Source organism: Ochlerotatus camptorhynchus, unplaced genomic scaffold, assembly GCF_037179485.1.
Source record: "Ochlerotatus camptorhynchus isolate MF236.1 unplaced genomic scaffold, CSIRO-AGI_Acam_v1.1 ptg000475l, whole genome shotgun sequence".
Classification (NCBI taxonomy): domain Eukaryota; kingdom Metazoa; phylum Arthropoda; class Insecta; order Diptera; family Culicidae; genus Ochlerotatus; species Ochlerotatus camptorhynchus.
The window spans coordinates 142,529-166,191 of NW_027040961.1; the positions used below are offsets into that span (position 1 = coordinate 142,529).

At 38.7% G+C, this 23,663-nt stretch overlaps 1 protein-coding gene across 2 annotated transcripts in view; it reads right to left on the reverse strand.

Annotated features, from left to right (window-relative positions):
• ap (apterous) overlaps positions 1 to 23,663 on the reverse strand; it is a 294,145-nt gene that overhangs the window by 29,492 nt on the left and 240,990 nt on the right. Inside the window, exons 4-6 of one of the 2 annotated variants that reach the window (XM_065235376.1) lie at positions 19,498 to 19,671; positions 19,175 to 19,428; positions 17,146 to 17,160 (exon numbers count right to left, since the gene is read on the reverse strand). In XM_065235376.1, coding sequence (XP_065091448.1) covers positions 17,146 to 17,160; positions 19,175 to 19,428; positions 19,498 to 19,671 — 443 coding nt within the window. The remainder of the gene's footprint in view (positions 1 to 17,145; positions 17,161 to 19,174; positions 19,429 to 19,497; positions 19,672 to 23,663) is intronic. The other variant, XM_065235377.1, reaches the window with a different exon arrangement.

The following is a 23,663-nucleotide window of genomic DNA, read 5'->3' on the forward strand; positions in this document are numbered from 1 at the left end:
GACATCTTATGCTAAAGATTAAGCAGACTTGGTCAGGTCAATCGAAAAATAACTGAATTACAAACTGCTGTAAAAGAAGCTCACAAACAGAAAACCCGAGATGGTACGTATTTCATTTGAAATTTTTTGAACACTCCCTTGACGATTTGGTAGAATTCTTCAACTTCGATGGTAGCGTCTGTCTATTAATTTCTCGAAGGGAATAATAAGTTTGCTTCCTGAGTGATAATTAGTAATCCACGTGGAGAAACTCGATTGAACACGCGTTGAAGGCCGTCTATAGCACCGTTCATGCTATAGTTAGTGCGATGCTGAGGCAATCTTAACATAGCATTTTTTCGCAGCGCTCGGGGTTGGTCGTTCACGTTGATCTTCTCTAGGATTGTAGAACAATCTGCCCTGTAAACTATCCGAGTACGTAGAAGCTCCAGATCAATCAGTTGACATCGACTTTCATAACTGGATAGACGAAAAGGGTTTCTCCAAGGCAGCTTCCTCAGAGCAAATCGAAGAAATCGACGCTGAACGGACTCAACTCTTTCAGCACCATTTTTATAGCTTGGGTTCCATACTACAGAGCAATATTCCAGGGTGGACCGCACCAGGGAACAGTATAGCGATTTGAGACAATATATATGGGAAAAATTCTTTGCAATCCTAAAAATGAATCCCAAAGATCTTGACGCTTTGTCGACAATGAACGAAATGTGTTGCTTATACGTTAACTGGGAATCCAGAATAACTCCCAGGTCTTTTACGTGGTTGACACGGCTGATAGTTGCTTCCTGAAGTACATAATTGAACATGATCGGTTCCTTCTTGCGAGAGAAGGTGATAACTGAACACTTTGCGGGGTTGACCTCCATTCGGTTCAAGTTGCACCACTTAGCAAAGCATTCGAGCTGGCATTGGAGGAAGTGACAGTCATCGATAGAACGGATCCGGATATAGATTTTAAGATCATCTGCATACGATAGACAAGGGCCTTCGAGGACCAGATTCACGTCGTTCAAGAACAACAGGAAAATCAACGGGCCTAGGTTCTTGAGGTATCCCTGGCGTGGCTGGGTAAGTAGCAGACTGACATTCAACAACGGTTACCATCAACTGGCGATCACTGAGATAAGAGCGAAACCATGGCAGGAGGTTGCCATTTACCCCGAGTCTATCTAACTTGGCAATCGCAATTGCATGGTTCAGTTTATCGAATGCAGCCGACAAGTCGGTGTAAACTACTGTTTGAGCCCGTTCTGTCATGTTTTCCGTGACATACGATGTCAGTTGATTTAAGACATTTATAATGTATAAAGAAAGTGATAACTTGGCTCTGTAAAGTTTATTCGATTGAGCCTGTACAAATAAAGTAATTAACGAAAAAAAAAAAATATGATGTCAGGCAAAGTAGATTAGTGGTAGTAGAACGACCAAAAACGAAGCCGTGTTGATCACTACTTAGATACTGCTTACAATGAGAGAGCAGGAGCTCCATGATGACTAACTCGAATAACTTCGAAACTGAGCTCAACGATGTGATTCCACGGTAACTATCCACGTCCCGTTTGTTTCCTTTTTTGTGAACAGGAAACATACGTTCAAATTTCCAACAAGATGGAAATATACCACTCGAGATGGACATGCGGAATAGCTGCTGCAACGGTGTCAGCAAGCTGGCGATATGCTTCTTGAGAAATACTGATGGGACACCATCGGGTCCTGGGTTGAAGGACGACTTAAGTTGTTGTGCGGCAGTGGAAATCATCTCGACGTCGATGTCGATTGCACCCAACGCTTGACCGAAGAGTGGTACATTACTAGCTGCTAGGGTAACGTGGTCGTCGGTTAGTATCTCATCAGAGAATACGCTGGCAAAATTGTCTGAAAACAAGCGACAAATCTCCTGAGAGGTGGATGCAACTTCTTCGTTGAACATTATTAACGATGGTAAATAGGCCAGTCTCTTAGCGCTGCTCGTTAACGTAATTCCAGACGGACTTCGGGTGTGGCTTGAGTTTACTCTGGACAAGATGAAACGCGTGAGGGAGTTGAAACGGTAGGTGTCTATCTTAGAATAAGTGAATAATCACTGAGATTATTTTTAATTGCGGTAGTACAAAATGCCTTTCAAAAATAATTAGAATGAATATTCACTTCCGCTAAGAAATACACTTACCGTTTCAAGTTCCCCACGCGTTTCAACTTACTTTTAAAAAAAACGAAACCATTCGTTCACCTACAAATACCACTCGTACAAACTAGCATTCCACGGTCGTAAACTCGTAAATTTTTCAAAATCATGATGTACAACCATAGCCAGAGGGAGAAGACATTTGTTTTTGTTAGTGAAATAGAGCATAAATCAGGGCAAAAATTTAAAGTTGTGGCAAAATAGCTCGAACCCCAAATGGTCACAACCAATAGACGGCAGAGCACGGAAGATTCCCGTTTTGCCCCAATTTCTCTATGATCTGTGAGTACAACCAAACAGTTTACATTATGTTTCGTAACTAAACCACACACACTCATCAAATCTACGCTAATAGGACCAAGGAATAGATTGCCGTCAGTAGTTTTCATATATTTCAAATAAAGCCATCGTGTGGAAGAACGCTAGGGGCACGCAATAACCTTTAACTCCAACGCAAGCAATGGCTGTAATTAAATTAATCCAATAGGTGGGGAGAAAATCCCGCCCTGTATCAACGAAATGTTGGCAACAGGGATTTGATAATCCCACTCTCTCCATCTAAATCGCTTCAATTGGGAGAGAAATTTTAAAAAAATCAGAGGGTGAAACTAAATACGATCTAAGATCACGGACATTACATTCGAAGCATTTGGGAGCTGTAATTTTTTTCAAAGATACTGGATATTTAATAAGTTTTTTGCTAGTTCTGATGCTAATTCCTAATTGTTTAAGAAGAAGTGAACAGTGGTTCCAATCATAACTGTAAAATTGTGTTGAGGAGTATTGAAGGGTTTTCTAGGGGAGAACAACTAGAAGAATTAAGGAATAAAGGGTGTCCCACATCAAATTGCATCACGGAAAAACGCTGTAGAAAATTACCCATTGGGTATTTTCTCTTGAAAATTTGGGTAGAAGTAGTTTAAAGTGTAATGTTTACGCTGTATTTTTATAGCAATCTGTTTTTCGAAAGTTGGAAAAAATGGCGTCACCCGAAAAGCAACGTCGCGAATTGATTTTGCGCAAGCACCTGGAAAATCCTCAACTCTCTCATCGGGGCATCGGAAAACAACTCGAAATCGTGCACTTACACTTAAAAATACATAATCTTACACGTGACGGAATCCATCTTTGACATAAAGGATGAGACTCAAACAAACATGTCATGTAAAATTAAGTGCTCCAAGACTGAAAAGTTCGAAAGTACGTTTGATTGAGCTGAACTTCTCGTCTATTATGACTCAATTTTATGTCAAATTTGACGCTCGCGTATGTCAGTCTCAGAGCACCTAAATTTACCCCAATTGTAGGTAGGTGTGTAGGTAAATTTGAAGGACTAATCCATGGAATTCTTATGAGAATTCAAATTATATTCTGATCTAAATTCAAAGAAAATTCTGTAGCAAAACTGTAGGGAATATTACCGGGAAATTGAAAGTTTGACCTGTTTGTGTTCGTTTTTAAATATAAAGTAAAATGTATGCGTAAAGTTTAATTGAATTTTTATCAAGGCTAATAAAATTGACAAGCAATGCGACAGGGAGTGCAATCATCCGTGATTAATACCTCACTCGACGCCACTGGGTAAATGACGGCTTTGTTATGTAGTGCCTGCTTTCGGCAACCAAAATGGAAACGTCAATCTCACTGGATTGTGTCACCAAAACACTTAACTGATTGCGTTCAAACGATTCCTTAGTCTTACAGCTTCAAAATGATAGGAGCAAATTCATTTGAACAGGTTTCCTGGCAATGAAATGTATGCACTAAAAATGTTGCTGGCTTTGAATTGCCGATAATCTAACTGCAGCCTAACGGCCAGATCAAATGAAAAGGTTGCCGAAAAACGGTTTGCAATAGCCATAATCACCATTCAAAAATGACGTAGCATATTTTACACCATTTGCAGACCCCTATTCCCCTTGTAGACAATTTATGAAAACCACCCATTCCATATGTTACATCATTTATGCATGTTCCCTAAGATGGACAATGCTATTGATTGGAATGGATAGAGCAGCAGGCAATATATTAATTTTAACAAAAAAAACACTGTTTTCGCCACATCGAGGAAGAGCTCATAGAAGTGCGGATGCTGCTTAGATGCCGAGAATACGTAAATTCCCCTATGCATAAATATTGGCTAGTTGACAGAGCAATCGTCTTCAATTTTAATAATATTGGAAAAAATAAAATGTTTCAGAAACACATTCACTAACACCGTGGAGCAATAATGTGGCAATGTAGAAGCATTTTAAATATTTTGATAAATTGAGTAATAAACGGTTGAGAAGTTGCGTGCGTGCATCACAAAAAAACAATCTCCATCCGCTAATCTCAGAACAAAACCATTCGATAGAAACATGTCAAAACCCGGCTCCAATTATCCGCACAGAGCGTCTTCAGTTCCGTTTCCCTCAATGAATCACATCCCAACCTCCGGAACCATGAATGAAAACAGTCACCGACGATAAAATCATCCAAATCGCGTGAATACCCGGTCCCCACATTCCGTAGCAAACCGCCCCATTTCGGCTGCCCTCGAGGGATCCCACGGCAAAAACAAAAATCAACACAAGTAGCCTAATTGGGTCACGATCGTAGCGATATCAAGGTCTGTATACGTGCACAAAATTTAAATCACCAAGCTGCGTGTCGTCACACCACACACCACCAAATTTTGATAATTTCCAAGAGATGAGTTCCCTTCCCGGAATCGAACCCGGAGGCGGGAAACCAGACAGTCACGACATTCCGGCCCCCATGTGTCCAAAGAACCGGAGCATATGTCATGAATTATGGGCTTTGGGATATCGTGAGAGAGAGAGAGAGAGAGAGGTACATTGGTTTAATCGAGCATATTTTTTTGAAGAAGATCTGGATCATCCGCTTGTAAGAACGGGACCAGAAGCACAAACGACAGCCGTTTATCTCTATTAGTGACGAAAATAGAATCCCAAAAAGGATCTATTTTTCAAAATAAAAGTTTTTTTCTGTTTTGTGCGGGCTTCTGTTGAGTCGCACCTTGTATGTTCTCAAGTCAAGAAGTTAATAAACATATCATGAAGATATTTCAAAGGTTCGAAGGAGCATAGGAAACGAAAACAGAAGGTAGAAGAAAAGGTTGGCCCACGCACTGCTGAAGCTGGAATCGAGAGCACGATCGGTTCTAGATCTTTATCGCTTTCTGGTTTTGAGGGAATAACAAACGGAAAATGGAAACAGAAGGAGGTTGATCTCCTGACGTTCAGCAAGCGGGCTGGGGTTCATTATTCGCTGATTTACGGCGTAGTGCCAGCTTTGTTGAGCTCCGTTGAGCTGAGGATTAGAGATTTCGAGATAAAGTTCGATCTGTTGTCTTTGGCCGATACCCGGGGTATGAGCATATGACTCTATTATATAATTTGGAACGATTTCTAAAGCTCACCCGGTGCTGCAGTCGGTCGACCTTCTACCAGATCATCCCCCTCTAGGCTAGAGGGAGAAGAAAACCACGGAAGAAATACGGAGGCTGCCCGGTTGATTACAGGGGACGTGTCTCATCGATCCGTCGTCGTTGTTATTCTTTCAATTTTACGAGCATGACTCGGTCAAAATTTTCATTTTCAAGATTTTATGCTCCGCCGCTCGGTGGCGGATCTTGATTTTATGGTGTATATTTAGTCGATCGTAAAGTAGGCAATTGAATTTGGCAGCTCCGAGGCTTGCTCCGTTGGGCTAGTTTGGCTTTGCCATCGGAAGGGTGGTATTCAGTAGGTCATTTTGTGTAAGGTGTTGCAATAATGACCCACAATCTTTTTGTAAAATTTTATTCACAATTAGCAAACGTATGTCATGATAGAAATATTCTCAGCAATCGAATACCGGCCTTGCTGAGTACAAAGCGAAGAACAAGTGCAACTCTGGCAAGGCGCCTTGAATTCTTCCACGTCACGCGGTTCGTTTCATGTCGTTTTCCGTAGGCTTTGAGGGCTAACCTACAATGACACAATCCAGCATCCGCCGGCCGAGAAGCCACAAAAACAACGGAAAAGAAGCATTGGCCTCATCCCTTGAGGCAGTGTGCTTTTTTTGGGCTGTACGCATCTTTTATTTCCTTTTATTTTCCGAAAATGAAACAACAAAAAGGAAATAAAAAAAAACTTCGTAAAGGTATACAATAAAGAAAAAAACAACAACCTGAGCCAGCTTTCCAAGAATGACTTTTTTATTCCTACGGCTGAAGATTCACCCTGCTGCAGCTCAATCCAGCCAGCCAGTGGATCTCCATTTCGAGTTAGTCAATAAACGATTCTTTTATTATTTGTACGATTTTTATGACTCCTTTATTATCTTTGGCCGCTGTTAACGGGTCGGTGCTAAACATATTAATACGAAAGCCTGAAATCTGACTAAAAACATCGACTCAGTCAGCCTGCCGGTTCTAACTGAATCGAAATGCGTGTGGAGTTTAAACATTCCGGCAGCTTCCGACCGACCAACAAGCGGTTTAGGATTCTTCAAAGTTTTAACACCGAAACACTGCCACTGACAGTTCGTGTCAATATTTGCACGCTATAGAAGCGGTCACGGTTGACCGCCCCCAAGACAAGAGTAGTGCAGGAAACCTAGCTGAGGCAACTGCTATAGGTATATTTCATGCAATTCATTACCGGAGATAATCAACACTCACCACCCGAGTAGCCGGATGAAAATAAGATGAATCAGCACTGACCCCAGCTTGATGGTCGGTTGATGTAGCGTTCCATATTTATCAACTACTGCATAATTGGATGATAATCTGTTACAATTATGTGACTAGCTTAATCTTGATCGGAGGGCTTAGTCACGACACTGATTTCATTACGTCGTATTTTTGCTATATGAATAATGCAGCAATCTAACATTTACACTCGCAGGTAGCACACGATGGAAACTGCAAATAGATGCTAGTTTTAGCACCCTTCTTACAGAGAGCTTGTGAGGGTTAGTTCCAAGAAACATTACAGGATCAATTTAAGCAATCATTCATCAAGTTATTCAGTTATTATATTCAAAATGCTTGTTGGGATTCATTTGAAAAACTTTGTTATCAAGGGAGGTTATTTTTTTGTGATACGAGCAAAAAATAACTATTCTTGTAGACATGTGGTTTCCAATCAAAAATTTTTCAGGAGGCTTCTGCGACGCGGATACGAATTTTGTTCATTTAAAACAAAAATATAAATGTTTGTACTTTAAACCAGTGGTTCCCAACCTTGTCAGCTCCGTGACCCCCTTTGTGAACAATTGGGTGTTCGGCGGCCCCCCGGAAAGTACCTTGTATAAATTACGCTGAGATGAATAAAAACCATTCATTTGATCCATTGGTTTTTCGTTTTATTTCAAAATAGTATGTTAACAACAGTCAACAGCTCGTTCAGTGCGATTGTTGTAGATCTCAAATCTAGTTACGGGGCTGCGTTTGTGACCATGCCAATCTCATATCGTCGTCAATGTTCAATCTGTTTCTTGTTATGGTCTTTATGTGGAGAAGAGTTGAAAATCCGTTCTCGTACGTACGTACGTACGTACGCACGTAGATGCAAATGGGACTAGGATCTTCAACGCCTGCCAGGAGACTTTGGGATACGACAAGGCACACCAGAACCACTGGTTCACATCTTTTTCACGGAACAAATCACGAGATGAGGAATCATTTCTCATGTCCAAATATTCATCCTGTGTTTCATCAAGTTTTCCACATCCATTGAGGAAGAAAACATTGCGCACTACATCAGCATTTTTTTGTATCAGCTCAGGGAAATAGAGCTCACATTGATAATCCAGCGAATGAAAATGAACAATAATTTCTGATTAAATATCCGAGTTTAGCTCGTTCGTTCTTTTGTCAGTCATACTTCAGAGTCTATGGAACATGGCAACGTTTCCAATACCAACCTTTCGGGGCTTGAATGTCGTCTAGGAAGTGAATTAGATGGGTTTGCTAGCCCTCTGAGATGAACTAGCCATCGGCTAAAAATCTCATTAATAAAGTATTTTAAAAAAAGTTTACAGACCCCGTAGTTTCAAGTCCAGCGAATTTTGATACACAACAATTTATTGAACAAGAGTTCTTTGAATAAACGAGTGTTCAGAGCTCCAGATTTGACATATTTAACAATTTTGATGACAGAATCAAGTACTTTTAACATTATTTCCGGCAGAGTCTTGCTCTTGCTGACAAGGGCATATCGAACAACTGTGGCATATGAATCAAGCTCTATAATCTCTTTAAGAAATCTTGATTTGTTACCAAGCATTACTAGAGCGCCATCGGTATTAACTCCTCTTACTGTGAGCACCCCGATTCAAAAAATGTTTTGATTTTAGCCATGCTATTGTCAATTTTAGCATATTTTTTTAGACTAAAATAGAAAAGACACTTGCAGCTCCCCTGAAAAAACTTTGCGGCCCCCTTGTCGGCCGCGGACCACCGGTTGGGAACCCTGCTCTAAGCATATGAATTATTAAAAGTAAATTGAAAGCATGGATAAAACTAAAATATTTATGTTTGAATTAAATTCAAAAGCATGTTTATTTCAACATTATAGGATTTAGGTAAACGGTTGTTTTCCTTCTTGTTATATTCGTAAAAAGTTACCCCAGCTTTGCTCAACTCAACATAAAACGGCCCGAAAGTGGCAAAACTGAAGATGGATCCGGAAACCAGCTCGACAAAACTGGCGGAACCCCACAGTATCAACTTCACTGCATCGTTTCTGATGCCGATCCCTATATCATCCTCCTCCACACGTGACTTCGAAAGATCAACGAAAATCCGAAATGGATTCTGAATAGCTGTCAAACCAAACAAATACGTTTATTTTCAATACGAATATTTTTTAAATAAACGTTACATTATTTTTATTTTAAACATTGATTTCACATGACTTCAAACATGGAAAACGTTTGAAATAAATCTAATTTATTGTTGAGGCCAGAAAAAAAAACTGAATTTAAGTTTAAATTTACCTCAAGTACTTTTGTTTCGACGATAGTTTTTTTCTGCGTGGAGTTGATGAAAAATCAACTCAACTCAGGTTTAAGGAAACTCCTTAAACTAACAGGTTACATCCCCGAGTGAACGACGGAATAATGATCTCCGAGTGAGCAAACAGAAACTCAGCAAGAGAAACTGACTGAGGACCCCACTTTCGTTATGTATTATAGGGTGTCCCAGAAAGTATACATATGGTTTGAAATTGTAATAGAGTTTAATAACTCAATATTGAATTATCGACTCATAGAATGTTTTTATCCATAATTTAAAAAAAAATAGGATAATTCCACCTGATCTGACCACTTTTACCCGTAAGAATTCCAAAATAGGCTCAAGAGTCCTATTACAGCAGTTTTTCTTTTCGGAATATGCACCCGACCCGAACGAAGCTTTTATAACAAAATTAAAGCAATTTACATTACAGTAACTATCCTAAATTTATGAAGAGCTTTTTAAGCGTGCTGATGTATTCCCTTTTAAGGGGAGGTTCTCATTCAAATGGCCAAAGGGTAAGCAAAGTTTGGCAAGATTTTTTTCTGGACAAACATAGGTTTGCGGTTTTGAAATTCAAAAAACTTAGAACTTCGTCCTTATTTACAAATTTTTACAAGGCGAAAAAAAAAACAAAATGGCGCCCGTGGTTACGTTTTTAATAAGGTCGTGACAAAATGGTGCGATCTCGAACTTTTTGGTCGATTTTCACCCGTTTTTTTTTCCTCTTTAAGAGGCTCGAATTGCTTTTGCTTCTTTTTCTTGTATTCCTTAATCATCACTTTCTAAAAGTATTGGTAAAATTCGTTGGTAGCGTGCGTCGCCGTGCTAAAACAGTCGATGCATCATAAATATCAACTGGTATGGTGAACAAAATCTACCATCTCTTTTATTCTTTTACTTTTCAATACAACATCAAATGTGACGTCACACATGCACGTGTATAAGAATGCCGTAGATAAAACACTCACGCAGCCAGACCACGCTGTATGACCTTTTGTTTACACTCCTGAGCTGGAAATCCAATAACAGGCTACATGCAGTGCTGCCATCTCATCTGTTTATGTCTAATTCAACGTTTGGAACGTTTATGTTCCTCAAAGGTCCTTTTAGTTTTATTCATTCAGTTTTTGATATTTATTCACCATTAAAACAATCCACTCCATAGGCGTAGCCCGGGGAAATGGCATTCGGCCAAATTTTAAAAAGTAAATTTTTTCGCCTCTTCCTAGCTCAAAACCTGGCTACGCCCTTGATCCACTCATCTAAGTTATTGGTTTAAACTTCGTATTTGCATGTTTTAATAAACTTATATTCACTGCTAGAGGCACTGCATCTGGCAACGCTTGTTCAATGATTCTTTTTCGTTCGCTAGCAAAGAAGTGATTTGACCAGCAGTTTATATTAATTTCGTGTATTCGATTACGTGAAATTGTGGAATGCTACGAATAACACAAGTAAGTAAATACAGTGATGGTGTTTTACCCTGAAAATATGCTATGTAAAATCATGAAATACCTGCTTGCTTTAAATTTTCGGATGACTTGTGTGCGAATGTATGTGCATACTAATGATGATGATTGAAAAATATTTCATAAACAAAAATAATCCTAATTGAGTGACTTCCCAACAAACAATTTGAGTTGATCAACAGCTGGATAAGCTATTTTTTAGCTGAAGAAGCTTACGTTTGCCTGAATAAGCTCTAATTCAACATTCAATGTTTGTTGGGTTTAGCCTTAAGGCTTAAGAAAAAATTGTGAATACAAAGAATTTGTAGATTTTATAGGTCATTAAACGCGTTTAAAGCCGAGAGCGTCCCATGGCGGCCGGGACGCTCCTTCGAACAATGACCTGTAGAAACTTTTCTTGTGCGCGGATCGAAAAACCCTTTCAACGCAATATAGGAGACACTTAAACCTTTCAAAAAATGCATTAACCTCCCCATTATAATTTCTTATCTTTTGACAGATATGCGTATTTCGTCTACTATTTGCAGACTTCATCAGTGCCAAGTACTCCACTGAATAATTCATCGCTTATATACGACTTATACGCTAATCTTAGAGATGAACTAGCCAACGGCTAAAAATCTCTCTGATAAAGTTAAAAAAAATTATATACTAATCATTAGGTACTATAAATCAGTAGGTATCCAATTGCCGTGTCACATTTACCTAACCAGTTTGGTTGGTACCTAAATTTGGTTTCCAACAGGTAGAGGCATGATATTTGATTTTAGGTACCCGGCCAATCATAACGATTCAGCGATTGAATTCAATTGACCAGAGCATTTTCTTTCCATACGAAATATACTTATATTTGGGAAAACCTGCAGTTACTCATTAGCTATGAGTGCCTGCAGGTTTTCCGAAACATGACTAAAATTCGTATGGAAAGAAAATGCCCTGATCAATTGAATTCAGTCGATGAGTCGTTTTGATTGGCCGTGTAGCATGGTTAAGAGTCTCGAGTATCCGTTTCCTTGACTGACGTGACCTCTAATATTTCATCAATCTTTAATACTTTTAACACAGACTCATCATAGCATTTTCGCAAATTTGAGCATTGAAATCACATGTTATAAAGTGTTCGGATTCGTAGTATAATTTTTGAATTGTAATGTTTTAAGGTGTGCTGAAAAGGCATATAAGTCAAACTTTCATAGCCAATCAAAACAAACATAGTATAGTACTAGAATTTCGACTAGAATGGGGTACGCTTATAGATGTACTTGGGACCAATAGGCTAGGTAAGCAGTGAAAAAAAAAATTAAAACCGATAGTTTCCACCGGTTGGTAATACCCTCTCCTGGTGAGAAAGGTGACTAAAACCATTTGTGGCAATATTATTTCAATGTGTTATAAATTCATCAGTTTAGTAAAATTGAAGGTGTGAAAAGCAATATTAGCTTCATCATGCATTCTTACTCTCATGCCTACCCTGACGTCATGACATTATACTACGTTCAGACTATAGTTGATTTGTTTTCCCTCGATCTCGTGCTGAGCACCAATGCTATCGACACCAGGGAGGCAGCTCCCACACCTGGACCCTACCTATCGACCCAACAACTCATGAACCGGGGACCAACGGCTTTACTTCCCATCCGAAGGAAGGCGTGATCAGAGTTGTTATGTCTCAGAACATTCCGGCAGCGCCGACTGGGATTGAACCCCGGCCTAAAGTTGATATCAATAACTTAATAACGTATTGTAATATCATATCAAGAAAGCCTACATACTTTTAAAAATTTATGTAAATTTAGAAGGTCTTAGAGTGACATATACGAGCGTCAATTTTGACATAAAGTTGAGTTATAACAGACGCGAAATATAGCTCTATAAAACGTACTTTTCGTCGAGCAACGAACTTTTCAGTCTCGGAGCTCTGTTTACGTCTCATCTTTTATGTCAAATATGGATTCCGTCACGTTTAAAATTAATTATTTCTAAGTGTGTATTTTACGTGATATCAGCTATAGTCTGAATTACTATTAGTTTATTGGTGAACCAAATATATAAAAGAAAAGGTAGATTATATCTGCCATCCCTATTCACAAACCACATTGGCAACTGACAGGAAACAAACTTTCAACACGCTAAAAGCGATTTTTTTCATTATTCAGTTCCAACCTGGATCGGGTATCAAGATTGGGTCTGCTTGTTTTCTGACAAACGTCAGGATGATCGTTTATTTTTAAAACCTACCTCAGGTTGAGGTTCACACTGACAAAAAGTTCGATTTCGTACTGGGTTGGAACTGGAATAATAAACAAATTCGCTATAAGATTCGTTAACCCAAATTTGGGTAAAGGGTTTACATACCCGGTAAGAAAAAAATACTCTAAATTAAGTTTAAACAACTCAAGTTCTATAAAAAAAAAGTAGCGTTAGTTAAAATTGAATCATCTATTGAGTAATAATAGATGAACTCAAATCAAAGTTCATTTTCTGTTAATCATTGTTAAGCTCACACATAATATTTTTCATTATTGATTGATATCACATTTGTTTTAGAGTAAAATTTTTGTAAATTTTGTTATGTAAAAGAATCAACGAAGAATATATTGAAATATGTTTCAATATATTTCATTTTAATAAAACACGTTGCGATTCAAAGTAGAAAAGAATTTATTTTTCAGTTGTAAGTACTCAACCGTCATATTTTCACCGTTGGGTACTTTTAACTTATTTTTGGATAAAAGTCATAGCATCCTGCACTGCCGTTGATGCTGTCATTTTTGTGTGCTGCATCGCCTTCGTTCGTACTCCATTAAAACATTCGATTGATACGTAATTTTCACTCAATGAATTATTGATCAGGATTGCTCAAAATTTAGTTTTCTTCATTAAATTCATTTTACCTAGCCCCAAGGAAGCCACATGTTGAATAAAAGTGAACTCAATTCACGCGCAACACGAGAAAAGGGCCTATCATTGTTTATCGATTCTCTTCATCGATTTTCTCTTTCGCGAATAACCTGACTGCAAATGAATTTACCATTGAGTGTATTGTTCCAGGTGCAAGCTAACATTATCTTCTGTCGAACTGCGTTGCAAGCTTAGCGAGAAATTCATTTATGTAGCCGTGGTAAACCAAAGAGAAAGTCGATGAAGAGAATCGAACAAAGAGGATAGGCTCTTTTCAAATGTAACGCGAGAATTGTGCTTTTTTCTTTCTATGCAGATAACATCCCCCTTGTTCTATTGTAGATTTCCCCATTTACCCAAGCAATGTGGCTGGGGGACCTCTTTCTAAGGCTTTCCACCCTTTACGGAGATGAACTAGCCTATGGCTAAAAATCTCCTAAATAAAGGAAGGAAAAAAATAGATTCTATTGTGGAAACAATAAATTCTAATGTTATTTTACCGTTGTGGAAAGAATTAAGTACAATAAATTCTATTGATGGTTACAATAAATTTCGTTGTACCTCTCTTTCTTTTTTTACGGGTGGAACATCCAGAAATCTCGCGCAACACGAGAAAAGGGCCTATCATTGTTGATCGATTCTCTTCATAGATTTTCTTTTTCGCGAATAACCCGACTGCTATTGAGTGTGTCCTTTCAGGCGCAAGCTAACATCATCTTCTGTCGAACTGTGCTGCGAGCTTAGCGAGAAATTCTTTTATGTTGCCGTGGTAAACCAAAGAGAAAGTCGATGAAGAGAATTGATCAACGAGGATAAGCCCTTTTCAAATGTTACGCGAGAAATCATAAATCCGCAAATAAAACGATCCACACTCTATTTTTAAGGCTACTTATTTTTGAGTCGAAAATCACTCAGTCCAGCCAAAAGGGAAGTTACCTAAAAATGGGTAAACATGATTTCACTCAAATTTGAGTAAACGTTCCTATGGAGGAAGCTGGGTAACTTTTACTCAGATGATGACATTTGTCATCTGAGTAAACGTTACCCATTTCGATAAAAACGAATGAATGCCCTATGAATGCTTTACATATAAATTGTTTCGTCCAGGAAGAATATTTAAAAAAAAACATGAACATAATAATTCTGTATTTATTGATACCAATGAACTATTTGTTGGAGTTGTATACTTTACTTCAAAGTGTGCCATTTTTAACTTAGGAAACAATTATATCAGAACCTGGGAATCAGAACCATTTACCCAGAATCTGGGTAGATCCCACTCATCGCAGCAATACCAGTTTACTAATTTTTTGACAACTCCATGCAGCATGCAAAAATGAGTGGAATCCACACAGTCAATTAGTAGCCTCAAAATAGCGTGCAGATAGTTTAGATGTTTAGATAACAGAGAAATTAACAGATGTTGGTTGTACACGGTCCATGAAAACAACTTAAATTGAGTAGGATTCTCTTTTTCTACACGCTATTCAGATCCTACCCAGAGACTGGGTAGATGGTATCAATTCTTATGTACAGTAAGGAGTTGTCAAAATCTGGGTAAACTACCCAAGTAACCAACAAGCCCGTTAATCGCCCTTTTTGCTATATAAGGCTGCTATACGACTGATATAAAGTTCGGAAACCCTATATTTATCTTATATCGCAAAAAGGGCGACTATCGGGTAGTTAGCGGACTTGGTGGTTACTTGGGTAGTTTGTAATGATGAGAAGAATCTAGCCAGTTTCTGGGTAAATGGTTCTGATCGCATGTTCCTCAAATTTAGAGTGGCGCCGGTATGAAAGGGTGATTTTTGCGCTATCTAAACATCCTTCTTCTTCTTCTTCTTCTTGTTCGCATTTCAAGCTTATTGCTTAGCGCATATTAGCTTATTGCGTGCTCTCAACTTAGTGTTCTAAATGCACTTCCACAGTTATTAATTAAGAGCTTTCGATGCCAATACCAATGCATGAATTTGTATACTGTGTGGCAAGCACAATGATACTCTATGCCCAGGGAAGTCGAGAGAATTTCCAACCCGAAAGATTCCCTCGACTGGACCGGAAATCAAACCCGCCGCCTCTGGTTTGGTAATACCGTGCCTTAACTGACTAGGCTATGAGGCCCCTTATCTAAACATCCTCCAATACCGTAAATCCTCGTTAATCTGAAATAAACTTCATACATATTAACGGGGTTTATTTTTAATTTGAACTTTTAGTAACCCTATGGCTATTAGAAATTTGAGTTTCTGGTAGTCTTATTCACTGTTCTGTTTTGAATCTGCGTTCCGTTTTGTTTTACTCTAGTCCATGTCCTAGATGACGTTTGAGTAGTTTTTAATTTTTATATTGCACGGCATGCAGATTAGCGGGGTTCGAACTAAAAAGTGTTCAGATTAAGAACAGTCAGATTACCGGGGGTCCTTAAAATTTAACAGCTACGAAATTGTTTGAATGGCGAAGCTTCCAGCAGGTAGTTGGAAAATGTAGTATAAGTGTCTGAACTTTGAAAATCTTTTTAATTCTTAACTTTTCAGGTATGCAGTAACGCAATTTTTAACCAATGATTGTTGTTGGTTGTGAACCAATTAACAAAACTCATTCAATAGCGCATCTATATGGCTGAGCATTCGATCCCTACTTGAGGATTGCAATTTCAAATTCCATTTCGAAAATTCATGATTAATCACCTTGATAGAGCCTAGAGAAACAGAAATCGGAGAGGGGGAACAAAAGTAGCTCGCCACACCCCTCTACTAAGTCAGAAACTATGCGAATAAGTTAATTTCAAGCTTTCATAGGCACTTCTCAACATCCAGAAGTCATGCAGATCTGAAAATTAAGCACGTTACTTGCTTCGCTGCAGCAAACGCTCAAATACATGTTGAACTTCGTACATTCCCAAGTAACCAACCAGCCCGTTAATCCCCATTTTAGCAATATAAGGCTGATATACTGCCCATAAAAGCATAGTTGTCCCATCTTTGCTTGATTTCCTATTCATATGGGGCTGTTATGCTTTTATGGGCAGTATACGACTGATATAATGTTCGGAAACCCTATATTTACCTTATATCGTAAAAAGGGCGATTATCGAGTAGAAGAGATGAACTAGGCTACGGCTAAAAATCTCTAAAACAAAGTATAAAAAAGATTATCGGGTAGTTAGCGGGCTTGGTGATTACTTGGGTTATGTGGATTGCTAGCCGTGGGCCCAAGATAACGCAACTTGGTGAACAAATTTAATGAAAAAAGGATTCTGTCAATCGTATCCTTAACTGGAACTTGAATAATTGAGCAGCATTTAGTTAAAAGACATTTGAGCTAGAGAACGTTCAGTGTATACTAATGTTAAAACATAATCGAATTAAAAAGGGTGTCCGTATTAGACCAGTTGTTCTAACAAAGAAAGATTTTAAATGTGTTTTGTTCAACAGATAGAATGCAAGCAACAACCGTATTTTGATTACCTATTTTACCACAGGGGAATTACATTCTCATGTATTCAATATGATTTCGAAGAAAATAACTTAAAGAATGTTTCACTGAATGAAACAATACACAATATTTCTACTTACATGATCCTTTGAGAACTGAAATATATAAAATACAACTTTAATTTCTTCAAACCTTGAAACACACTTAGAAAATATTGCCGACTTAGTTAAAAAATGTTACCGAAATTTCATCTACTGGCTGTTTCGGAAATACATTGACTCTAATTTGAGCCACGAAAACTAGATTCAAGAGGCTTTCCGTCTTGTAAAAAATACCTTTATATACTGATGGTGGCGAAGATTGCATTTTTGTTATGCCATTAAATCGAGATGCGTGATTTTTACAAAACAGTTCAGCAGCTGAAATTTCGATCAAAAATTACCGAAGTCGGTAAAATTTTCTAACTATGAAGGAAAGGAAAATACGGTAACAATGATTTTAAAGGGATGAGTTTTAAAGTCTGGCATATATCTTAGATCCAGATTCGATCAATTTGATCTAAAAGCCTGCGAGCACAGTGGAACACGAATTGTGGGTTACCGGCGATTTCTAAAATTGGAGATGCCCTACCCAAAATTGAGGGTACGCTTTTATAGAACAAAGTGCACCAGTTTTATGCAGGAAATTTTTAGGAAGATTTTACACATTGAACAGATAAAGTGGTTTACACCCAACCAGGAAATGTAAGATTATCTTACAGATTTGCATAACATGTAAACAGAATTTGTAATGTTTCAGAGCATGAACATACTCTGTAATGTGGACATCGGAAGGTTTATTAATGGCAGCACCATGCACCCTCTACACTACTGTGAGTTCTGCTGTTTATTTAAATCGTCACATTAACGTTTCACGCTAACTTAATTCTGCTCAAATTGCGTTTGGTCTTACTCGATGCTTAACTTTCGAGTTTTTATGTAGGGTTAGCTTAGGCCTACCCCGAAGCCCTATTCCAAAACCGGGGTTTTTGCTCAAGAAAATTAATCGAAAACCTATCCAAAAGATGTGACGTAACCTTCAGCCAAAAAAAAAATAAAAAAAAAATATGCATAGTTATTATATATACCTATTCCTATGATACAGCATAAGAATCCATACGTCAAGGTCTTTGTTACCCTTTATGAAGTTTTATTTATGCCTGCAAATTTCTGGAAAAGTTTATTGAGCAAATGGTCCCAAAAGCGTATAAAGAGCACATACAAATACAATTATGTAGTAATCGGCCCCCGCTTTACTAACGTTAGTTTTAAGAAATTTTGTAACCTAAACAATGAATATCGGCTCCGCAAAGCTACGGCAAATAAGCCTGGAAAAATAAACGCATTTATAAAAAAAATACAATTATACATGACTAATTTGCCGTATTTCTGAAATTAATTTTCTTTTTTTCAATCAGAGACAAACTTAAACAGTAAATCCAAGCCAACGGACATAATTCCATAATGAGCCCTAAAAATTATCAGTGTCCACAAAAATCCTGGACCAACAATTGCTCGGCCAAAACCGGAACAAACTTTAAGATCATAACACGATTTCATTCGATGACTACGACAGCTGTCAATGGAATTCCGTAGTTATCGATTCGGTTCAAATAAATCTACTAGAATAATTTCCAACCGTTTGCTCTGATACGACAAACATTTGTTCAAACACCCAACAGGCACCGCCCACACCGGTGGCAGCTCCATTTCCCCCTAACAGCAGCAGCACAGCGCAGAGGTCAAATTGCCGTTGAAACAATTATCGATAGCAATCGCTCTAGCAATTGCCACACGCGAAAGTTGGAGGAGCCAGATATTTTCTGCCGTCACGAACCGCGCATTAAATATGTATTTATTTACCCTCTGGATGCTACTGCACACTACTGAAGCCACCCATCGCACACTTTTCAGTGTATACCCTACTAGGGCAAAACCCCATTCAATAAATATTCCATCCTCTCTGCTCTGTACGCTGCACTGACTTCTAATCTACCACCGTCGATCGGAGCGTGAGCGTGACTATCCAGGGGCAGAAGCTCAGAGACCCTAGGATTTATCTGCATATGCACGCGAAACTTACTATCGGGGAGGTCTACCGTTCTGAGGATGGCTCTGAGCCGGTACTAACCTAAGCTAGCGGTCATTGCTTCGATGTCTTTCGGTTTCCGTTTCCGGGGTCGTCCCTTCTGGCGGGGCTGTTGCGGCAGGGCGGTAACGGTGTGGTGGGGCGAGAAGTACCCGGCCGGTGGCATTTTACTACTTCCGGTCGAATCGCTCGGACTCAACGGTGCACTGGGGGAGGTTCCATACTGACTGGGATACTGACACTGCATGGCCAGTGGCATGGGTGCCCCCGGATCCAGCGGGATGTCGATGTGGGACCTGATGAAAAAGGAAAACATTGAGAGGGTTATGTAATGAGAAACATTTTCGGAGGGTGCGGACACTTACCGACATAGCACCGCCGAGTCCCGTATCGTAAAGTGGTCGCCCTTGTTCAGCAGGGTATTGCAGATCGCACAGGAGAAGCACCGTATGTGGAAAACTAGGTGTCGAGCTCGCATAACTAACTCGGAGGAACTAATTGAAGCCAGACATTTCGAACATCGTCTCGAGCCGAATACTCTGAAAAATAAAAGAAAATAAAAGAGGAAACCAGTCAAGAAAAGGAAGGTTACAATAAGACATAAACGACAATAACCGAATCATTAATCTTCATATGATTTTGGTTGCAGCCCGTCGTCGTCGTCGTTTGGTTAGGAAGCGCAGCGCAACAAGTGTCTTTATTTTTCTTTGCTTTTTATGGATAAGTTCGAACAAGATGTTTTCCGAGCCGTTCCGGTTGGTGACAAACAGAAACAAACTCGAAGGATCTTTGCGTTTTATGAGTTATGGAAGGGGGCGTTCCCTCGTGTGGTGTTTAAGAGTCTTTTACAGGCGGCGATACAGTAGAATGAATGGGACCTAGAGAGCCGCAGCCGCCACCGTCGACCCAAACATGAAATATGAATAATTGTGGTTGAAATATGTGGTTCACATTGCGCGGGTCGAAGCAATAAATTTTCCGTGAAGGAGCAATCTCTGATAGATGCGAACGAATTCTGTGGGAAATAAGAGGAACTGGAGAGAAATCAGAACGGAACAGACTGAAAAATGTTCACTAGTGACTTGTCTGAACAACGAAATTTTAGGTTGCATCTTAAAAGCACCCCACACGACAGAGGTTTCCATCAATATATGCATGTCAATATTTTCAACAATATTTTCGGGGGGTGATCAATACAGGGTTGCTCCTTACTAACATTGTTGTGTCTGATGGAACATTCCGAGTGAGTAACAGTCTGTAGTCAAACAGAAAGGGAAAATGCCAATATGTTCATCAATATTTCCATCAATATAATTGTCAATATTTTTAAGAATTGGAAATGTTTTGCCCATGTGGTGCTTGCTTAAGGCGACAGTAAATTCAAGATAGAGCTGGAATTAGGGCGTAACAGCTTTTGTAAACAATTACTTCTTTCGATGATGTCTTGAAAGTCAATGCTCGCTCACGCAAATCAACATCACCATCAGGTAGGGTAAGACTTCCCCTATCCGACTGTAATATTGGTTTGTGTGGGCATGTCTTGAAATCTTAGAGATCATCGAGAGAAATCATTGTTTACAAAATTTTTACGCTATTCCAGCTCTATCTAGAATTATATTATTTTTCTACTAGGCTTCCCAAGTAACAATTTGGGTTTTATGAGGGTTCTGAAGACCATGATTTAGACTTGTAGAACACTTTAAAACCATGATAAAACTTGAAATGTTACATGGGTTGTTATACTTCTTAAGCGAGCGTTTTGCCGGCACTCAACTTGGTGTTCTAGATCTAATTTCATTGTAAATAATTTAAAGCTTCCTATCCCAACCTATGCATACATTTGTATATTGTTTGGCTAGCACAACGATACTCTATGTTCAAGGAAGTCGAGAAAATTTCCCGTCCGAAAGATTTCCTCGGACCTGACTGGGAATCAAAACCGCCGCCTCCGGCTAGGTAATATCGTGCCTATACTGCACACTTTAAATTTAGGTGATCTGAGATTGACATATACGAGAGTCTATTTTGACATAAAATTGAGTCGTAACCTGGCATGGCAAATCATTAACATTCATTTCGTGCAATCATTTACATTCATTTGCCTCCAACTTTTTTCATCCACAGTATTCCGTAAAATGATGTATGAAGCTTTTTTAGGTTTTGATATTAGCTACATTGTGAATATTTTAAATCTGTATCTCTTATGTAAGATGAACCAGAGCGAAAAAAAAATCCACCATTGTTTTTCATAACCCTATATCAAGTTGGGCCAACTCTAGTTCGTCCTGCATAAAATGTAAAAATTTAAGTTATTGACAAAAGTTTACCTAATATCAAACTCTACGAAAGCTACAAACATCATTTTACGTAATTATGTTGATGGAAAAAGTTAGAGCCAAATGAATGTAAATGAATGCACGAAATGAATGTAAATGATTTGCCATGCCTGGTCGTAACAGACTCGAAATTCAGCACATTTTTTAACACATTTATTACACTTGTTTGAAATACAGTTTACACGTTTACATCTTCATAATTTAAAACTAGTTCAAGTCTAGAGCTTGAACAGAAAAAAAACATTTTCGGCATCTAACACAAAGTTTACGTGACATATAAACAATTTTAGAGCCTTTATCCTACTACTTCTTCGAACATTAATTAATTCAGAAATCAAGAAGTCCCTAAACCCTACTCTTTTATCTAAGATTGTCTCCAATGTCACACGAAGAAAGATTCATAAATCTCGAAAACGAACACAACTGGAAAATTTATGTTATAAATCCTCAGGAACATTTGGACAGAACTGGCACATAGGACTGTCTTGTCGGTTAGTGTGGTGCAGTAAGTCGGCATGAGGTATTTTCTGGTTGACCAACAGGAAGAATGTTGATCTTTCAGCAGAAGTAAGATGTTTGCTGTTGATATTATTCCATACTTTGCTCCAGGCGATGCTTGGGTTTTCTTCAACAATTTTAGGGCGCTTCATCTTGTCGCGGAAGAAATTGTGTAGTCCATCAGACGGTGGGTTTCTTATGATATGCTCTGGTATATAGTGCACTATTTTCTCTATATATTTTAAACAGGGATAGAGCGCAATGTTTGGTGGATTTGCTATGTGTACTGAACGATCTCGTGCGAAGACTACAGCAGAATCTGCATGTTCATGTTCACCAGAAGTGATTTGCTTTTGTGCATGGGCAGATGAAGATTTAAGCCACCACAATTGAGAGGCAATGTAAGTTGCTCCATAGGAACTCTTGTAGGGATGATATTCTTGCAATTGCAGAGTTAGGCATACTAAGAAATGAAACCAAATACCACAAACGTGACGTAATATACGTGTTTAAAATAATTACCTTCTGGTGCAGAGTCAAGTTTCTTGATTTGAACAACCACATAAGATGCGATGTTTTTCGAATGGCTTCTCCCCAGTTGAAATCGATAGTTTTCTTAACGAGTTAAAGTAGGTAATACCAAAAACCTTAACTGATTCCTTGCTAACCGGCCACGCTGGTTGATGTTCTCCTCGTTGTCTTCCAATATTGACTGCTACCGTCTTGCTGACGTTCAAAACTGATCCTGAGCAGGCGCCGAAATCCAGTAAAGCTTGTTTGACACGATAGAATTTGTTATCATAGACGATGATAATCGAAATGTCGTCCGCATAGGTGACTACTAGCTCCATAGGGTCGTTGCAGATAGAAGATAGTTTTCCAGGAGGGGATGTTTCAAGATCCTTACAAGAATTTTGTAATGGAAGTTTTATAGAGAGATTGGACGATACGCTTTGATTGACTCCTCGGTAGTTTTTTTTTTTTCTTACAAAGAACCACGAGTCCTTGCACGAATTTTTCGTGCACGTTCTCTTGTAATGCTTCATTCAAAATCAAGTTCAATTGAGGGTGTATGATCTCGAAGGCCTTGAAGTAAAACGCTTTTGGCAGGCCGTAACTTCCAGGTGATTTCTTCGAAGCGCTTGACTTGATGGCAAAGAATATGTCGGATATTGTAATTTCATCCATCAAATGGTTGTTCGATTCCGAGTCAGAAGGAATTGTCTAATTGCATGAGATATCCGTAGAAGACTGTACGATCGCTGCGGGGTAGAGGTTCTTGAAATATTCAATAACATGATTCTCCACATCAGATGAATGAGTCAGCAATTGGTCTTTTCTTCTTTTTTTTAAAGATACTGTGACTAATTTAAAAGTTTCAAATTTTTACGCCAGCAATAAACTTGTCACCGCTCATACGCCTTTGAAAATTGATTTGAATTGATTGAATTGAATTTGCAGCTGCAACATTTTTGCTTTCACCTGGTTTACCTCGATTCTTCCGTTTGGATTTTGAAAACAATTGTATAAAGCAACTTTCAATTGACAATATAGTAGCTCGTTTGTTGCATGAAACTCACGAAATTTTTCGTTTGTTTTCCAGTGAAAAAAGCTACGTATTTTCGGCTTTGCAAAGTCAATTCACCACGTCATCTAGCTGTCATACATAGCAAAACATTAATTTTGATATCACATCA